Raw genomic sequence first — 20792 nt, 5'->3', positions numbered from 1 at the left:
ATGAGATGGTAATTCCAAGCCATGCAAACGACGAGATGCCGTCAAGGAATCCAGACACAACAATAGAGGATGCGTAACAATAGCATACGACATATCACTCAAAGGACATCCTTGCCTAACCAAACGACCAAGATCCCATAAACGAGTTAGCTCACCATCAATTATTTCGGCAAATTGACTATGCTCATAAAGAAAGTAGACCACTCGATGCATTCTAGACCCAAAGCCCAAAGCCTTCATGATATATGCAATGAAGTCCCAATGGACAGTGTCAAATTCTCTCTCTATGTCAACCTGCATGATAAGTACATCCTGTCCAATATATTTGCATACTCAATTCCAATGAAAGCATTTGCAATATTATCCATGATTTGTCGACGAGGAATGAATCCATTGAGCCGGATGTATACCAAAGAACAAATGATCTTTAATACGAGAAGCTATCATTTTCGACAACAATTTATAAAGGACTAGCATACGTGTGATAAGACGCCAATGTGAGAAGGATTCACACAATGCTTGCTTGGGCAACAATTTCATCAATCCCTCTTTCCACGGGTGCGGCAAAGATTGTGTAGTCCATGCATTCTTTATCACGAAAAGTAAAAGCTGCTTAAGGCACTCCCAAAAGCTGAGGAAAATTCAACAATAAGACTATCCCATCCAGACGATTTCCAATGACCAAGCTGTAGTAGACTATCATGCAATTCGACTTCTATAAAATTGGCCTCAAGCATATCTACATCTGCCATTGTCAATATAGGTTGTACATATGACCCCCCCCCCCCCCCCCCCCCCCCCCCCCCCCCCCCCCCCACACACACACACACACACACACGTGCACGCGTGTGATGGTAAAACTAGTGCCAACTGCTAGATGGGCATGAGGATTTGGGGTGCAGCGGCAATGAGCCGACTTTTGGTTAAGAGTCAGCCAGAAGAACATGACAACAGTCATGCTTAGTGTAAGACTTCAAGTTGTTCATAATCCAAACAAAGCTGATGAACCACATTCATAAACACTTGAATTGCAATGTCTCAAAGCTTCAAATAGACTTCATTACAATATCTCGCAGTGGTGTTCGAGAATACTATTGTACTTTCTTCAAAAAGAAGCATGCATTGGTTACTCTGGTTCACTACATGCAACACACCTTGTGTTAAGAACATACCAAACACTATAAATCTACACTGACAAAGAACTACATGCTGATTGAAGTATCAGCTCAAAAGAAAGATGCATAGAAGTCAAAATATTTGTGTCTCCCTTGTTGATAGATACAAAGTTCAAAGTACTGCTAGGTGATGACCCTTGATGCCGATGCACTCATCATGTCCATCTGAGATCTTCTTTCACTGCCTTTCATGTCATTTACCGGTATTTTTCCAGCCAAATAAAACCCTGGAATCAGCTATGCAACACCACGATTAAGCTTTCGCCAATCAGTTCCAGCATGGTGATGCTGATAAGCAGGTTGCGGCATAATGACATCACCATACCCACCTTCCCTTCCTATATCACCATGTTTAAACCTTGGTAACTCTCTTGATTGACAAGCCGTTTGCTTTAATTGCATGTCACAGATGACTCCGTTCAAAATGCCCATTGGCTGGCTCCCATTTGTGGCTCCCATGAAATTTCCAGTTGAAAGCACATTATTGGGTTGCCATGCAGTATCAGAATATGTACTGGAACATGCATGGTTGACTCCGTAGAAAGCACTTTGTGGCTCCATATTGGCATCCATGTGCTTGTACATTGGATGCCTCCCTCCGTATATCCTAATACTATCCCTTACTGACCCATTCCATTCCTCATGATTATGTATCCTGCCAAGTTGAAAACTTGGTTTTTCACAAGATGTATCCACGCGTCTCATTGGGGCTTCCACAAAACCATTACTTGGCAACATCTTGCTAAATCCTCGCTCTTGTATGCCCATGTTAGGGAAGCCTTCCCTTGTGGTGTGTGAAAAGTGTCTTTTTTGAAATTCATCAATCTCAGGAATTTGACCAGATTTCGCAGCTATTTGTTTGTGTCTGGTGGTCCAATCAGGTCTACTCCAAACAGATAATATTGGTGGCTCCTTGTTCCAATCACTCAAAGGCTCCCCATCTGTACCCACAGAGCCTGGTAACTCAAATGCCTACAGGCAAATAATTCAACCCCCAAAGCACTCAGTATTGTTTTCAAAATTGAGAATCAGAGAGCTTTTGGAAGGAAGTTTTTCTGTAGGTGTCACCAGTCACAACATGATATGGAAAACAGGATGTCAAACCAAGAATCTTACCTTGCCTTTCAGGAGCTCAGAGTCTTCCCAAATCAAATCGTACGGGAAGCCCTTGCGGTCCAACCTAACCCATGAACAGAGAATTTTCACATATTTGAGCAAAGCTTTCATAATCATGAACATTGAGACACAAATTCAATCCATATAGATGCATGTATGATATATAATGCGAGGCACTAGTTTCACTCCAGCCTCAATACAAACGATATTCTGCAGCTTAATGGAAGCAATAATGAGCTTGAGATTTTCTTTTAGTAACACAACCGTATTTTTCGTTCTTGTCGTAGCACAAAACCCTACCAAGAGCGAAACACAAAAACTGATTCTCCTAGGACATTTTCAAACTAGGGTTTAAAGCGGCCATACTGTTGACTATACACAGGAATTTTCACCAATGTGCCGAAAAGTTGGTTCTTAGAAACTTCTGCTCCAACAGCATAGCCAAGAGAGCCCCTTCTGCATGGACACAGAGCTGTATTTCTATTACTGAAATTCCCTGGAGACGTCCAAAGAATGGGCCACTCTGAGGGCAGTACAAAACTAGACACAACTCAGCCCAAAGCAATAGAGGCCAAAGAACTGAAAAGCTCTATCAACTGTGCACCATGGCCCATAGCCAGAATCTGATACAAAATGTCGGGGGTAAAACTCCCAAAGAGAGTTAAAAGTGTCCTCTCCTAAAAAGAATAGGAAGTGCCTTGCTGCCCTACTGAAAAATTCAATAATAAGAATAATAATAAATCGTTATTACCTAAAATCCGATACAGGCAACAGTGAAATGTCAGGGGTAAAACTCCTAAACAGAGTTTAAAAGTGCCGTCTCCTAAAAAGAGGAGGACGTGCCCTGATGCCCTAAAAGATTCAATATTAATGATATATAATGAAGTTATACTACCTCATGGATTAAAAAATAAATAAAAATGCAATACATCCATAGTACGAGGGAAAACTAAGGAGAAGAAATGCTGGGGGAAAGCTAAAGAAAAGAGAAAATAGAGTCTAAAGAGGCACACGCATACTACAGAACCTCTTTATATAGGGAGTACAATGACCGTTGACTTTCCCATGTCATAGAGCTTTTCATTTTCTACAAAACCCTTCACATTTACTTTTTAGATGTGTTTACCTAATCAAAGGAAAGAGAGGGAAATCTTGATAGAAACATAGGTAGCACAAGACAGCTGAGCGAGTAGCCCCATTGGGTATGACAAATTAGAAAAGAAGCCCCATGTCCAATGTCCAGCACATTGACAAGCCTCAAGGACAGCCACACCAATGAGGGTGGCTGAGAAGAAGCCATTGCAAGCAAACCCGAAATCTACAGAAGATATCCGAGATGGGAGGCATCCATTACTATTAGATCTTGAGCAAGCCTAGGAGGAAAAATCGTAAGAAACTGTGGCAGAGGAGAAGCTCACCCAAGCTGAACTGAATTAGGGAGGAGAGAATACATGCCTGGAAGGAGGAATCTACTTCTATAGAGTATACTAGGATCGATCAAGCCAAGGAGATCCCGGAACAGGAGCCGCTACTAGTAGAGGACACCCAAACTGTGGAGGTGTGCACGATAGTAGGCCAGCAAATACCTACAAACAAGAAAACCAAAAACTGAAGGACTAAGGTAGTAATACAGGCACCACACACCAACCCTCGCATTGACACACAGCCCATTCACACACCGAGGTGCTTAAGCTCAAGCATACATCTGCCTCTCACTCACTCAGAGCTCCATCTGAGATGTAAAACACAAGCTGCATGTGTTTCCCTTTCAATAACGTTTACATCTCAGCTCGAAATTCACCTAGCATTTCTTTTTGCAAGGCATTCCTCGTGTGCACACATCTTATCATTGCGAGCTTCCATAGTCACATACACCTCTCTTTTCATCTCCTCCCTCATAAGGTTCAATTCGACCTTAATAATCATCTACACTTTCACATACACGAGTTCATCTTTGGTTTTAGACAGCTACCCTGCCTTGATGAGCCCGGCGACAACATGCTTTCTTGCACCTTGTTTTGGCAAATGCGTTTTTGCTTTTAGCAGTGTCAGAGATAAATGCTTTTGACATCGAGGCTTGGGCGACACACGTCACTCTGAAGCATTTGCTTGGGCGACTCTATAATGCTTGAACCAATCTTGTTCACCTGAACAAGTTCGCACCAGCTAGCTTGTACACTCAGAAACAAGAGAAATGAAATGTTATATAAACGTCTTCAAAAGGCCAAAATGACCTGAGAGAGAGAGAGAGAGAGAGAGAGAGAGAGAGAGAGAGAGAGAGAGAGTATATATTGTTATATTAAACGTCTTCTAAAGGCAAAAATGACCTATGAGACCAAACCGGTACAATCCTGATGAATCTGATACAATGTTAGGGTTAGGGTATAAAATAAAATGAAATGGAATAAGATAAAGATTAAATGGCTACTGTCATGAATCTAAGTAGCTCAGAGCTGTGTAGCACTATAAAGTGTGTGATGGTGAAACAGTGGGTGGTACAATCTCAGTGTATGAACATCAATGTCCGACGATGTCCAGCATCAGGCGTTGTCCGAGGATACACTGCATCGATCGCTGTAGAATAAAGTCGATCTCCACCATGGTAAATACTCGTACTGGGAGTCTCGCATGTTGAGCTAAAGTAATCCATATCCTCTGTCGTAGTCTCCGTCAATGGTACCCCCCAATCGTGGAGGTCTGGATCTCCCTAGCTCAGTAACCCGATCGATCAACGTACCTCTAGTGTGGGTGATATCTAGGCTCTGTTGAGTGGTCTGCCCCTCTCTCTGCCCAGTAGGTGGTCTAAAAAAACCTGTAATCTGCCTTTGAGACTGTCACTATGCTGGTTTCCACAACAGGTTCTCTCTGTGTCTGTGTTGCTCGAGTAAAATAAACCAAGGCATCTATGATCTTGATATCTCATGACCCTCGATAGTGGTCCAAAATCCTCTATGAAGAGACAATGAAATCGCCCCCCTATCTAGCAGTACACTAGATAGTGACATATGTAATGCAACTCTGTCTCAGGCTCCAAATGGCATAGTTGACATATCCTAGCCTTTGCAGGTATACGCTTAAATATGCCAGTCTCGACCTCAAGCTAATGTGAAGAGGTGCCTAGCTGACCAATAGTGCACCGTATCCCCCAAGATAAGTGTGTATCCATGTAACTAGGTCTAGTCACAAACTTGTCCTCTGTTAGTTGGAGAAGATGCTCTCTAGAGAAAGCCATCTTCGTGCCCAACTCTCATGTCAGTTGAATCCAAGTCCTCCTAGTGTCAAGCAGAGACAGATCCTAACGGATGAGCTTGGTGATCTCTGGCGCGTCATAGACAGAGAGGGTGCCTCCAAAGAGTACTGGAAAGGAGGCAATCTATACATACTGAAACCGTGTAACTGAAACCATAATGTCATCTGTCCATATCAGTAAGTAGAATCCCTCTGCACTGCTAGCTGCCAAGAAGACTCGAGAGCTAAGCGAGCATATCTGTGTTTGGGGAGGTCCCATAGCATAAAGGAGACCGATATGGTGAGTGCCTCGACCACAAGTGGATGCAGCCAGCTTTGCTCTGATAATCTCATATGGTACTGAAGCCTTACCTCTAATCATCCGCCTGAATGATCATAGAAACCAATAACCTCCCCAAACATCTCCCCCCATCAGTGCTACCAGATCTATTGTGGTGGTCCACTAAAGGTCCCCTTATCTGGACTCCATAAAGCATAGCTGATGTCACTAAAGTATCAAAGAGCCATAGCTTTGTTCGAGGTTGAGAGAGAGAGAGAGAGAGAGAGAGAGAGAGAGAGAGAGAGAGAGAGAGAGAGAGAGAGAGAAATGAAATGAAATGTTTTATTAACGTCTTCAAAAGGCCAAAATGACCTATGAGACCAAACTGTTACAAAATTGTGAATCTGATACCATGTCTGGGTACAAAAAGACTAGAACAAAATACTACTACTACTAGAATCCATCCTCATCTACACTTTGGATGTCAAAAGTGGCTCAAATCCTCTGTTGTAGTCTACGTCGATCTTGTGTAGCCCCTCTCCTCAATCGTGGCCGTTTGGATTCCCGTAGCTCCAGTGCTCGGTTGATGAGAGTGCCGGTAGTGGTCGAATGAGTGTGGGCCGAGCTCTGCAGTGATGGCTGCTCCTCTGGCTGTCCCATATCTAGTGAAAAGAAATCTGTAATCCGTCTTTGGGACTGTCTCTCTCTAGCTCTTCCCAATAAAGTGTCTCTATATCTGTGTATCTCAAGTAGATATAGCCCAAGACATCTCTGATCCTCATAACTCATGACCCTAGAGAAAGGACCAAAACCCTCTCTGAATAAGCAATGGAAACGGCCCCAAATCTCATAGTACACTGTGCAATGAAATATGTAATGTAGCTCTGTCTCTGTCTCTAGCTGGCATAAGCGGCATATCCTACTGTCTGCTGGTATCCCTCTGAACCTACCAGTCTCAATCTCCAACTGATGTGAGGATGTGCGTATCTGACCAATGGCACACCGCAAACCATGAGACACATGTGTATCCATGTAGATGGGTCGAATCACAAACCCATCTCCTGTGAGGTGGAGAAGATGCTCTCTATAGAAAGCCATCTTCGTGCCCAACTCCTGTGGAGGCTCTATCCATGTCCTCCTCTGGATCAGGTCCTGACGAATGAGTCTAGTAATCTCCACCCGTGTAAGAGACATCGAGGGTGTCTGAAGAGGGTACTGGAAAGGGGGAAACCTGTCCATGATGAAGCCATGCATCTGAAACCATGATGTCATCTGTGAATACCAGCATGAAGTGTCCCCCTGAAGAGCTAACTGTCTAGAAGACTTAAGGGCCAATCTAGCATATCTGTCTCTAGTAGTATCCCACAAGCTGTGTGTCACAAAGTGATGACGTGGCGGACAGCAGAAACCCTAATTTCTGCCAGAAACCCTAAAATTCCTGCAAACCCTAATTTTTGCCAAAAACCCTAAATTCCGGAAATCGCGGAGGCGGATTATTAAATTTTTTTATTATTTTTTTTTTTTTGGAAAATGATGAGCGACGCGAATTTTGCTTTTGCTTTTTTTTTATAAAAAAAAAAGAGAGAAGACTCTCTAAGAGAGAGAGAGAACTGATGCTTTTGATTTTAAAAGCTTTTGGGGCTCTGCTTTTGGGCATCCCTTGTAACCTTTAAATTAGTGGTGAGGGCCTCACTTCTGAGGGCATCTGGACACAGGGTCTGAGAGTGAAACCCTAACCGCTCTCTTGTACTTTGATGATTGATTAATACAAAAAGAAATACCGAAAGGGGCGCCAGTCTTTGGGGCCAATATCTCTAGGCACGGAACTCCGCCGGGCCAGTGCAAATCTATTGTGATCTGTGAATTGTTTTGAAGTGGTTATTTGGTGCTGTCGCGGTTGATTCTTGACTTGGAGTGTCCAAGTTTGTTACAGTGGTATCAGAGCACGGCGGATTTCTCTTCTACGGGAAATACGATCCCCGAATTTTTTTTTCCGCGGCACCTATGGCTTCAGGCAATGATCAGTCGACTCCCTCTGCATCTGGAGATGCGGGCTGGGATCACAACGAAGATTCAGACAGAGAGTATGGCCCGCCTCAGCCTACTCAGGCGGAGCAAACAGAGATGGAGCGTCGTCAATTGATTGGCGATGCAACAAAGATGATGCTCAATTTTGCCAAGGACCCGAAGATGGTAAAATATATGAACCAGACCTCTTTGAAAGAGGTACAGATGGAGTGGCAGAGAACCACAACACCACTCCCGAAACCCGCTCTCAAGAAACCTTCTACCTCCAAGAAATATACGGAGAAGGAACTGGAGAACGTGGTTGATGCACGGATTGCTCAGCTTTTCGACGTGCAAAAGAAAGGCAAAAAGCACGGCAAAAAGCAGAACAAAGGTACTGACTTCCCGGGATATTTGGGTCGTCAGTCGACATTCGACAAAGCAAAGAAACGGAAGAAGCGTGTTCGATTTGAAGGAGTACCCAGTTCTTCTTCTTCTTCTTCTGACAGTTCTTCTAGCTCCTCGGATTAGAGCGAAGAAGACAGAAAAAAAAAGCAAAAAGCGAAGCACGACACAAAGCTTCGGAACGGGCAAGAAAAAGGCAAAGAAGGCTACATCTCGCCCAGAGATTGACAGTTCTACTGAGGACTCGTCTACAGACAACTCAGATTCCGATGACGGAAAGTTTTAGCGAACAAGAAGAATTTTTACAAAGCCAACCAGTATGACTTTCTCGAAGATAACAGCAAGAAAGTCCGAGAGTTTAAGGAAGGTGGCCACTCGATCAAGTTTGATACTTTTCAGGATACTCAGATGCTTCGAAGGCTTTGTCTCTTATACAGCAGTTTGACATCGCTTTCGCGGGAGGACGCTATTCAGAGCACTCCAAGATTCGGAGAGCTGCCTCTTACTCTGAGGGGAATGCTCCTACTTGGTGGTCCACGCTTCTATTAAGCAAGACTGTGCCAGTTACATGGCTGAAATTCAAGAGGCTTTTTATTTCTTCTTGGTTGACTCAAGAGTTTGAGCGAGATATACGAGCTGCTTGGAACCATCTCCGGATGACCAAGAGCGATACAGTGAATTCTTATTGTGAAAGATTCTGGAGCTCTTTTCTACCCGCCTCTTCATTCAAGAAGATCTCGTTCAGAGAACAAATTGAGCGGTTTACCTTGGGTCTACCTACAGAGATCCGAGATCACTGCTTGGAACAGAAGTCAGCTTCTATTCAGGAGTTGATGAGTCATGCGAAGCGGGGCTTTGCCATTCACTCTGGCAGTCTGACTTACCCCACAGATGAGGCCATGACACAACGAGCCAAACAGACTTCTGGGAATGAAAGTAGAATGAAAAAGAGCAACCCAGAGAAAAAAAAAAAGGATGCACGACCCAAGCTTACTCCTGAGGAGAGAGCTCGCTTCATCAGAGAGGGGAAGTGCTTTGGATGCGGGAAACATGGACATATTTCCGCAAAGTGCCCTGATAAGGCACAGAAAGAACAGAATGATAAAGACGACGACAGGTCTGAGAGTTCGAGAGCAGCTGAGGAATGTGGCAGAAAAGGCAGATAGAAAAGCAGAACTGGTACCACATGGCGTGGGACTTGCACCGAATCAAATGAATGAAAGTACAAACTTTGCCGTTTTTTTTTTTGGGGCAAAGTGAAGGATGTAGAAGCTCTTTTGAAGGAGCCAAGGCCAACTTCTTTTCACTTGGAATTGGCGGCTCGATTTGGAACTGCGCCCGACAGACTGACGCCACTGGCGGAGGTAGTTCGACTGGCACCCGGATGGGATGTTGCCATTACACCGAGCATTGGCAAACTTCGTTTGCAATGACAGGGGTGTTCAGGGCACGAGAGTGACGTTCTACTCGGGATCCCTTGGTACCACAAGAACTACGCCGTGGTTGACTACCGGGCCGAGAAAGCGACTTTGATAAATGAAGGGCTTAGAGATTGTACTTGATGAACTTCAGTTTTCTTACTCATTCTTTTGGGAGAACTGAACCATGGATAAAAGTTGAATATGTTTTGACCCGAAGAAAAGAACGCCAAGATTTTTTTTCTCCACGCTCATGCCGATTGCTTTTGAGAGGGGCTGAAGATCATACCATTGATCTGATATCTGGAAGCACACCACGGAATCGGCCACCTTATTGTGTGAGCCGAGTACAGAATGAAAAGATTATGAACTCAGTGAAAGACCTCTTGGAAAAGGGTCTTGTCCAGCTTAGTACTTCACCGTATTGCTCTCCAGTGTTGTTGATTTTGAAGAAAGACAGATCTTGGAGAATGTGCATCGATTATAGCACTCTCAACGAAATCACCATCAAGAACAGATTTCCGATTCCTAGGATCGATGATATACTCGACAGGTTACAGGGATCCTCGTGCTTTAGCAGGATTGACTTGAAGAGTGGATACCATCAGATCAGGATAGCACCAGGAGATGTCTACAAGACAGCTTTTCGGACGACTTTTGGGTTATTTGAGTTTTTGGTGATGCCTTTTGGCTTAACCAATGCTCCTGCGACATTTAACCGGATGATGGATAGGATTTTTCGAGAGTACAGGCTATTTGTTGGCACTTTCTTTGACGACATCATTGTTTTCTCCAAGAATGAGGCAGAACACAGAGATCATCTGTTTCAGGTCTTTCAGGCATTACGAGATCACAAGTTAGTGATTAATGCAAAGAAAAGTGAATTTTTCCTACCAGAGATACACTTTTTGGGACACATTGTGTCAGCAGCAGGAGTGCGAATGGACCCGGCCAAGATAGAGACAATCCGTGATTGGCCCGATTTGAGGAATGTCCATGAAGTTAGAAGCTTCTTGGGACTGTGTTCGTACTACAGGCGGTTCATACGAAACTTTGCAGAGGTTGCTTCCCCTTTGCATACCTTGACACAGCAAGGAGTACCTTTTTCGTGGGGACCCACAGAGGTGACTGCCTTTCAGACATTGAAAGAGAAATTGACTACGGGACCTATTTTGACTTTGCCGGACTTGCAGAAGTCATTCGAAGTATATTGTGATGCTTGTGGTCGTAGTCTGGGTGCGGTCTTGATGCAAGAAGGCCATGTCATAGCTTACGAGAGCCGTTTGTTCTCTAGGCCGGAGATGACAGCACAGATTTATGAGAAAGAGCTTTTGGCGGTTATCCATGCTCTTACTCAGTGGCGGCATTACCTACTCGGAGCGGATTTTATTGTCTTTACAGACCATCAGAGTTTGCGCTACTTCTTGTCACAGAAGCAGCTTTCGGAAAAGCAGATGCGGTGGGCGAACATCTTGTCATAGTTTCACTTCCAGATTGTCCATGTGCAGGGACAGAAGAATGTGGTGGCAGATGCTTTGTCTCGGAAACCGTTGGTTCTGGCTATTTCCGCGATACATCATAGGAGCTTCGAGGATATGGTCGATCAGTGTGCCACAGATACAGATTTTGCAGATATTTTCACACGGATACGGGATGGGGAGACAGTAGCTGGATACTCCCTTCGGGAAGGCTACTTGATGAAAAAGACTATGTTGTGCGTTACACAGCCGTTGAGGGAAAAGGTTATGACTGATTGCCACTGTCCACCTTTTACGGGTCACCGCAGCATTGCTACCACCATGAAAGGGGTAGAGAGAGATTTCTTTTGGCGGAGACTGAAGAAGGATGTGGAAGAGTTTGTGCGCAGTTGCTTGGTATGCTAGAAGGTCAAGTTTGACAGGCATAAGGCACAGGGATTGTTACAGCCTTTACCCATACCCACCCACCCGCCCCTGGGAAAATATTGAAATGGATTTCATTTTTTTTTATCTCCCGAGAATACAGAATGATCACGATGATTTTCCGATTACATGGCACGCCTGAGACGATTGTCTCCGACAGAGACCCCAGATTTATGAGTTTGTTTTGGAAGGCAATTTGGGAGAACATTGGGACGCGGTTGCAGTTCTCGTCATCGTTCCACTTGCAGACTGACGGGCAATTTGAGATTGCCAATTCAGTGATTTTAGATTTATTGAAGTCTTGTATCTCGCATCAGAAGACTCAATGGGAAAAGAACTTACCTTTGGTGGAATTTGCCTACAATAACACGATACACTCTTCGACGGGGAAGACGCCATGAGAGATTGTTGAAACTGCTGCGAAGGTTCCATCCTTCCTGAGCACGAAAGATTAGAAATTTGAAGCGGATGAATATTCGCGAGATTTGGATACGGCTTTTGCCAAGGTTCGCGAGACTTTGCAGAAGTCCCAAGAACGACAGAAAAAGGCAGCGGATCGCCGTCGTCGCGACATGAAATTGAAGGAGGATGATTGGGTGCTCTTACGTTTTGAGAAGGCACGCCTACGAAAGAACAAGGGAAAGGAGAGGCTTTTTCCAAAGCTTAGTATGCGATACTACGGCCCTTTCCAGATTACTGAAAAGATAAATGAAGTCTCCTTCCGATTGAAACTGCCAGATACTTGGAGGATTCACAATGCATTTCATGTGAATCTCTTGAAACCTTTTAAAGGTGATGTGCCTGATGATGGGGAGCCTGATGAGCAACCCGAAGTGGAAGAAAACGAGGAGATCCTTGTTCCTGAACAGATTTTGGCACATAAGGATACGAAGAATAAGGGTAAAGTTCAAAGGCGGTTCTTGGTTAAGTTCAAGAATTTTCCTGCATTTGATGCGAAGTGGATGGAGGAGGAGGACCTAGCAGATACTCCTCGGATTGTGAAACTTTACCTCGATGTTTTGGTTTAGCATAGTCTACTCCAAACGGAACCCAGAATTCAGCTTGGCCGGAGATCTGGTGCAGTGGGATGCACAAGAGGGGAGTCACTCCACTCCTTTGTCAACAGATGCCTCGATTTTGATACTAAAGTCACTGATGTCTCTTTGAGCTTCAGGGATACTGAGAGCTGACAGTATTCTGCTGGATGACTTTATGAAATGGAATTCCTGATTATGATACTGATTTGTTCTTGACTTCTTGTGAGTGCAGGAACTGATAGCCGAAATGACTGCAGCATTTTGGTCTGATTGATCTCGAATAGACATGGTTGCAATAGGGGTTAGTCAATCGGACATCGATGAGGTCCCGATTGGACCTAGATGTGATTGCTAGCTACATTGCCGATAAATCATGGTCTAAGATCCGAATGAATGTTGAATGTCATGTGATGTCCTGTGATGTCTGGTGATGTCCTGTAATGTCGTGTAATGTGACTGTCGATTTTGTACATGTGCTAGATGTGTGTTCCTAGTACGTAGGTACTAACAGTCAGTGTCTGCTAAGACGGTTTATGGCTTTTGTCGGTTTTGCAGGCGTAATCGCGGTCGATTACAATGCTTTCAAGAGGGGGGTATGTCACAAAGTGATGACGTGGCGAACAGCAGAAACCCTAAAATTCCTGCAAACCCTAATTTTTGCCAAAAACCCTAAATTCCGGAAATCGCGGAGGCGGATTATTAATTTTTTTTTTTTTTTTTTTTTTTTGGAAAATGATGAGCGACGCGAATTTTGCTTTTGCTTTTTTGTTATAAAAAAAAAAGAGAAAAGACTCTCTAAGAGAGAGAGAGAACTGATGCTTTTGATTTTAAAAGCTTTTGGGGCTCTGCTTTTGGGCATCCCTTGTAACCTTTAAATTAGTGGTGAGGGCCTCCCTTCTGAGGGCATCTGGACGCAGAGTCTGAGAGTGAAACCCTAACCGCTCTCTTGTACTTTGATAATTGATTAATACAAAAAGAAATACCGAAAGGGGCGCCAGTCTTTGGGGCCAATATCTCTAGGCACGGAACTCCGCCGGGCCAGTGCAAATCTATTGTGATCTGTGAATTGTTTTGAAGTGGTTATTTGGTGCTGTCGCGGTTGATTCTTGACTTGGAGTGTCCAAGTTTGTTACACTGTGCACAAAGGAGACTGATTTGGTAAGCGCCTCAATTGCCAAAGGAGGGGCAGCTAGCTCTGCTCGAATGATAGCGTGGGGTATGGAGGCCTTGGCTCTGATCAGTCGAGAGATCATAGATACCAAGGGCCTTTCCATACGTCTCCAACCATCTTGGCCTACAGAAGGTCCCCATATCTGCACCACATACAACATAGCTGAGGCTACTAAAGTATCAAAGAGCCATAACTTTGTCCGAGGTTCCTAGAACTGAACCTGCGAACACATTCTCTCCAAGCCTCCCAAGGCCGCATAAGCTCTAGTCAATCTAGTCTCTGCTGCTCTCCCCAAAGAAAACCTCGGCCTAGTGAAGACAACCCCAAGGTAAGCGTATGCATTTGTATATTCTACAATCTCCTCGCCATATGTGAGAGTCGGTGCTGATCTCTTGATCCACTATGGTGTGGTGTTAAACACCATAACCTTGGTTTTACCAAGGTTTACAGACAATCCACTATCCTTTGCAAAACTGTGTAATGCATCCAACTGTCGTTGCATACCCTCAGGTGAGTCAGAGATCAACACAATATCATCAGCATATAGCAACAATGGGATCCATGTCCTTGCCAGCTGGGCACCTCTATCACTCTCTTTGTTAATGTAATCAGACACCTCATCAACATACATACCAAATAGAGTAGGAGACAATGGGCAACCCTGTTTCACCCCAATGGTGGAGTGAACTAAATCAGATATCCCCTCCGGGGTGCGTACATGTCCCATCACTGATCTGTATAATCCCCCAAATCAACACTATGGGCACCCCCATCTCCTGCAGTCTGCGCATCAATCGAGCTCTCGGTACAATGTCAAATGCTTTGCGGAAATCCACAAAGCTACAATAAATCCGTCTGCCATGTGACTTGCCCTCCTCGATGATGGCTCCGAATGTCAGAATATGATCAAGAGTGGAGAAACCCCTCCTATAACCAGCCAAAAGTTATATGAGACCAAAAGGTTACAACCATGTTAGTCTTCAAAAGGCCAAAATGACCTATGAGACCAAAAGGTTACAACCATGTGTGACTCTAGTACAGTGTCGGGGGGGAACATAAAGATAAAAATAGTACATCAGCTCAAACAATCTCTCCTTTGGGGGTATACCTCTATATCAACCAGTCTCTATCTCCAACTAGTGAGATAAGGTGCGTAGCTGACCAATAACATATCTGATGCCATGAGATAGGTGCATATACTTGGAATGTGAGATAAACCAATTATCTGTCGTGCCGAGAAGATGGTCTCGATAAAAAGACATCTTCGTCTCCAACTCATGTGACGGAGACAACCCAAGTCCTCTTAGTATCCAGCTGAATGAGATTATGTCTGATAATCCTGCTAATCTCTGAATGTGTGAGGGTGAGGGATGGTGTATACAGGGAATACTGAAAAGGGGGCAGCCTGTCCATACTAAATCCATGTAGCTCAAACCAAGATGATATTTGAGCAAGCCAATATGAAGTATCACCCTCACTGGCCAGTTGTCACGATGACTCAAGCTCTCTTTGTGCAAATCTGTCGTGTGGTAGCTCCCATGGATGAAAGACACTGATCTAGCAAGAGCCTCCACTACATTGATGGTGCACTCATCTCATCTCTGATAATCTCATGTGGCATTGAGGCTTTCATCCAAAGATCATGGATACAAGGGGTCTCTCCATGGATCTCCATCCATCATACTGTGCACCCTGATCTACTATGATGATCCAGAATAGGCCCCCATATCTGCACTCCATAAAGCATGGTGGAAATGACCAATGTGTCGAATAGGCACAACTTAGTGAGTGGCTCTTGAAACTGCACCTGTGAACATATTGTCTCTAGTCCTCCTAATGCTGCATATCCCCTCGTCAATCTCGCCTCTACAACACCTCTCACACACGAAGTAGGTCCACTGAATACAACACCAAGATATGTATAAGAGTTTACATACTCCACTATCTCTTGTCCATATGTAAAAATAGGTGATGATCTCCTCACCCACTGCATTGTAGTATTGAATACCATCACCTTGGTTTTGCCAAGGTTGACGGAGAGCCCACTGTCATGTGCATAAGCATTTAACGCATCTAGATGTCTCTGCATACTCTCTAAAGAGTCTGAAATAAGCACAATATCATCGACATAAAGCAATAGAGGTATCCAAGTACCTGACAACTGTTCTTCTTTATCCCCTGCTGTCTCAATATAGTCAGAAATCTCATCAATATACAATCCAAACAAAGTTGAAGAAAGTGGGCATCCTTGCTTCACCCCAATGGTAGAGTAAACAGGGTTTGAAAGACCCTCTACTGTCCGTACTCTCCCTAAAGTTGTCTCATACAATGCCATGATACCCCATACAAGCTCCTGTGGACTCTCTAGTCATGCAGTCGTTGTATCAACCTGACTCTCGAAATTGTATCAAAGGCTATGCGGAAATCCTCAAAGCTAAAATAAATCCTTCTCCCATGTGCTCTGCCCTCCTCAATGATCCCTCTAAGAGTGAAGATATGATCTCCAGACTTGAGTTGGATCTCTAGACTTGAGTAGTGGTACAATCGTAGATGTACTTGAAGTATCAGGAAACCCCTTGCACATGGCCCTGTTGAACATGAAGGCCAACAAACCATTAATATGATCTCTGGCATGAATGAGATGCTCTGCCACTATACCAGCATGCCCTCCCTGTGTGCAATCTGTCAATGGCATGCCTGTTGTGCAGAAAGTAGAAGTGGGAGGACACGGCTTTGGTTGTTTAGGCAATGGTAACTGATCTGCTAATGTGTATAGAGACGATGCATATTGTGTCCATGTCTCTGTAGAAGTAAAGATCGGAGAGCGTGACTGCTCTCTAAAGAATTGCCAAGCCTTCCTAGAGTCCTGGCTCAAGAGTATCTGATAACTATCTCTCTCAACTTGAGCTAAGAAAGCTCTCTTCTTTTTCCGTATAAGGGGGTGGAAGAGTATATGCGAATGCCCATGTATAGTCTCTCCCAAAGCCACATCTCTCTCTAGTCGGGTTCTCGTCCTCTCGACACTCATCATCATACCAACTATTTTGAGGCGTGCCCGTATTACATTCAGTACCCAGCATGAGCATGTTCCAGTGCATGAACCCTTTTTTACATTCAACCACTTCTTTTTCACTTATTTTTGATAAGCGCCATTTATTCTTGCAAATCGTGGAGGGGAGCACTGCTCAACCCAGTTCTCTACACCTATATAAGGAGGCCACGGGGCGCATGGAGAAGGCAGAAGACACAGAAGAGAGCACAGTCCCCGGTAGAGCAGCAGCCTCTCTAGCGTTTTCTCAACATCACGACTAGCGTTTTCAGCCACCAAGCATCAGCGTTTTCAGCCATCAAGATCAGTGTTTTCAGCCCTTGGCAATTTGCATCAGCAGATCAGCCTTTAGCCTCGCGGTACCACACCCTTCCCGTACCAAATTCCTCGCCGGATCTCACTAACACCTTCAGTTTCAGCTAGTGTTTTCAGATTTCAGCCATCAGCGTTTTTGCATAGCCTCGTCGTTCTTCGCCGGCACAATTGCAGATTTCAGCCTAGGACAGCGCTCAGTTTTCAGCCAGCCTCAGCCCTAGCGTTTGTCATTTTCAGCCCTCAGTCTTCGCTGTCGTCGTCGTCAACATCGTCGTCAAGAACCATAGCATCTAGAAGCATTGTACCAGACCTTTGTGCAATCTAAAGCAAATACCTCTCTAACAATAGAGAGGGGGGCCCTTGGAGGGGTCTTTGGGACCCCATCTGGTGTCGTCTCTCTCTCTCTCTCTCTCTCTCTCTCTCTCATGCAGCATTGGGTAGATTGGAAAGGATGTGTTCACAGGTTCAGCTTCAGGAGCCTCGGACGAAGCTCTGGCTCTTTGACACTCTGGTGGCTTCTGCATTGCTTTATGCAGCTGAGATTTGGGGACCTTCATTGGATCATCACGGGAGGACAGGCCGCAGTGATGAATGGGGGGACATGGAGAATCCTTTGGTCTCTATGATCTCGCGGCTCATTAGAGCCAAGGCTTCAGTACCACGTGCTATTGTCCGAGCACAGCTAGCTGCGCCCCCACTAATGGTTGAGGCGCTCACCAGATCTGTCTCTTGCATACACCGCATGTGGGAACTTCCCAGAGACAGATATGCCCGCCTTGCACTTGAGTCCTCTCGACAGTTAGCCATGCAGGGAAATACAGCATGCTGGTATGGGGAGATGACATCATGGTTTTAGGCGCATGGGTTCAGCATAGACAGATTGCCTCCCTTCCAGTACTTACTGGATGCACCCTCTCTGACTCTTACACAGTTCGAGATCACCAGGCTCATCCTCCAGGACTTGACTCAGCTAGACACCAGGAGGACATGGATACAGCCATCACAGGAGCTGGGCACGAAGATGGCTTTCTACAGAGAGCATCTCCTCCAGCTTACGGTTGATGGTTTTGTGACGAGGCCCAGATACATGGACACCCACTTGTCTCATGGGATACGATGTGCTATCGGCCAGATACGCACATCTTCACACTAGCTGCGGATCGAGACTGGGAGATACAGCGGAGTACCAGCAGAGGCCAGGACATGCCCCCTGTGTGACATCGAGCCTGAGACAGAGTTGCACTACACATGCCACTGCCCCGTCTACTACGAGATACGAGGCCGCTTCCATTGCTTGTTCACAGAGGGCTTTGGACCATTCTCCAGAGTCACGCAGTACGAGGATCAGAGATGCTTGGGTTTGTTTTTGCTCGAGCTACGCAGACACAGAGAGAGCCTGATGAGAGGAGAGGCTAGCTAGTCTTAGAGACAGATCGCAGATTTCTTTAGAGCTGCCATTGGACACCCGGAGGAGTTACTACCACAGTAGAGCTCGTCGCCTCACACCAGAGGCACACTGATTGACCGAGCGACTGAGCTGGGGAGATCCAAACGCCTACGACTGCGGAGGATTATACAACATCGACAGAGGCTGCATCAGAGGATTCGGATCACTTTGGCTCGACATGCACGACGCCCGGTCAGACTACTGACCATGGAGGAGATTGATGAGATCCGCCAGCGACCGATGCTGGATCTCTTGCAATCTAGCTATCCCAGCTAGTTGCTTAGTTCACACCTAGCAGTTTAGGATTCCATAGTGTTTTATTTTGACATTTCTCATTTCATTTTTGTCATCTTGTTACTCTGACTTTGTATCAGATCCACCACATTGTAACTTATTACTCTGACTTTGTATCAGATCCACCACATTGTAACTTTCTGGTCTCATAGGTCACTTTGGCCTTTTGAAGACGTTAATATAACATTTCATTTCTCTCTCTCTCTCTCTCTCTCTCTCTCTCTCTCTCTCTCTCTCTCTCTCTCTCTCTCTCTCTCTCTCTCTCTCTAGCACTCTCTTGCACTCTCACTCACAGTTTGCATTCCACCCTCTTGTTTTGGTGATTGCACATTCTCTCTCTAAGCAAGGAAGGCTCTCCCTTCCTCTAGAGTAAAAGGAACCTTGAGCACTCACTGTTCACTCATCCTGAGCTTACACCATCATTCACTTCTGCTGCACATTTACATTGGTATCACAGCTCTTTTGCAGTGTTCGGTATCATCACTGAAGGAAAGAAGCACAATAATTTTTTTTGCTTATTGTGGTCGCACGTAACCCAAGAACACTTCGGCATGTTGATCCCTAATCTGTGTTTTTGAAGAGTGGCAAGTAACCCAAGAAAGAAGGGCTTGTCCAGCCTCCCCTCGTTCCTCTTTTCCACTCATTGAGAGCGGACCTTGCACTTAGCGGCAGGCCAATCGACATGAGGTGGGAAAAAGCAACCTTGGTTGGGGTGCACCCGCAGGAAGGAGTTGAGCTAGGGTAAGAGAAAAGCCTTCTTAAACGCAGATTGCAAGCCAAGAGCTTCAAGAACTCAAGAAACTCAAGAACCTCACGACGCCTAAGAACTTAAGAACCTCAAGAACCCAAGAACCCCGAAGTACCCAAGAACTCACAGCATGGTCATCACCTGAAGCGGAATGGATACTTTGCGTGAAGGTGATGATAGTGGAGGTGGAGAAGACAGTTTCTACACCAGGAGGATTGTTCCCCGATCCTCCCCCATCCCCATCTATGCCACGGATTGCACCAAACCCTATGGTGGCTTTGGTCAAGTCGATGATGGATATGATGCTACAACAAGAGACGCAACGCGCCACCATGGACCGCGATCGTGAAGAAAGAAGGGCAGCTATGGAGCTTGATCTTGAGCAAGCACGCAAAGCTCAACACTTAGCGGCCGAAGAAAGAAGGACAACTATGGAGCGCGAGCATGAGCAAGCACGCGATACTCAACGTATAGCAGCTGAAGAGAAGCGTGCAGCTATGGAATTAGAAGAGAGGTGCAGAGGGACCAACGCATGCAAGAGTTGGTCCTACATGCTATAGATACTCTCCACGAAATGCGAGCCACTGAAGGAGCATGGCGAGTCATCCAGTAGCATAGGTAGAGGCGACGACTCAACCATCCAGTCACTAAGAAGTTGATGTTTAGTAAGTATGATGGTAAGATGGATGCATTTGTGATTCATTCTTGGTTGCATCAATTTAATGCTTACTTTGTGACTAACAAGAAAACAAATAGTAATAAAGTTTTGACGGTTGCCATGTATCTAGCAGGAGATGCCATTTATTGGTATCAAGCTTGGCACGAGTCAGTTGGCTGAGCACCTTGAGCATGCCGAGGAAGGCGTACCCCTCTCTCTCGGTTGGGGCGACTTCCAAGACAAGCTCAAGGCTCGCTTCATGCCACCACAGTACCTTGATCGGTTAAGAGAAGATTGGCGTGGTCTATAGAAAAATTGCACTCTTGTTATGTCTTTTTCTAGCTCTATTTTGCAGATTGGCGGAAATTGGATGCCAAACGAAAGGAGGCTTTCCTTTTTGGGTTAGACGAGTACACCAAGTTCAATGTGCGAGTCTTTAACCCTACGGAATACAACACTGTAGTGGCGATAGCTCTCGCCCAAGAGATGAAGCACAACAAAGGCAAGCCTAAGGACGCGAAGCCGTCTCAAGTACCTCTTCGA

The 20792-nt window shown here is 45.2% G+C and overlaps 1 protein-coding gene across 2 annotated transcripts in view; it reads right to left on the bottom strand.

Annotated features, from left to right (window-relative positions):
- Positions 1-991: 991 nt before the first annotated feature.
- The window catches only part of LOC147433612 (protein ENHANCED DOWNY MILDEW 2-like), a 209324-nt gene continuing 189523 nt past the window's right edge, over positions 992-20792 (bottom strand). For both annotated transcript variants that reach the window (XM_086490289.1, XM_086490291.1), the window contains 2 exons: positions 2292-2355; positions 992-2147 (listed from right to left, as the gene is read on the bottom strand). In XM_086490289.1, the coding sequence (XP_086346415.1) occupies positions 1413-2147; positions 2292-2355 (799 nt within the window). In that variant the 3' untranslated portion in view covers positions 992-1412. The remainder of the gene's footprint in view (positions 2148-2291; positions 2356-20792) is intronic.

The sequence above is a fragment of the Adiantum capillus-veneris genome, chromosome 19 (assembly GCF_014529385.1).
Source record: "Adiantum capillus-veneris isolate H3 chromosome 19, ASM1452938v2, whole genome shotgun sequence".
In the NCBI taxonomy this organism is placed as follows: domain Eukaryota; kingdom Viridiplantae; phylum Streptophyta; class Polypodiopsida; order Polypodiales; family Pteridaceae; genus Adiantum; species Adiantum capillus-veneris.
The sequence above is the reverse complement of the archived record's forward strand: the minus strand, read 5'-3'. Positions and strand labels throughout refer to the sequence as shown.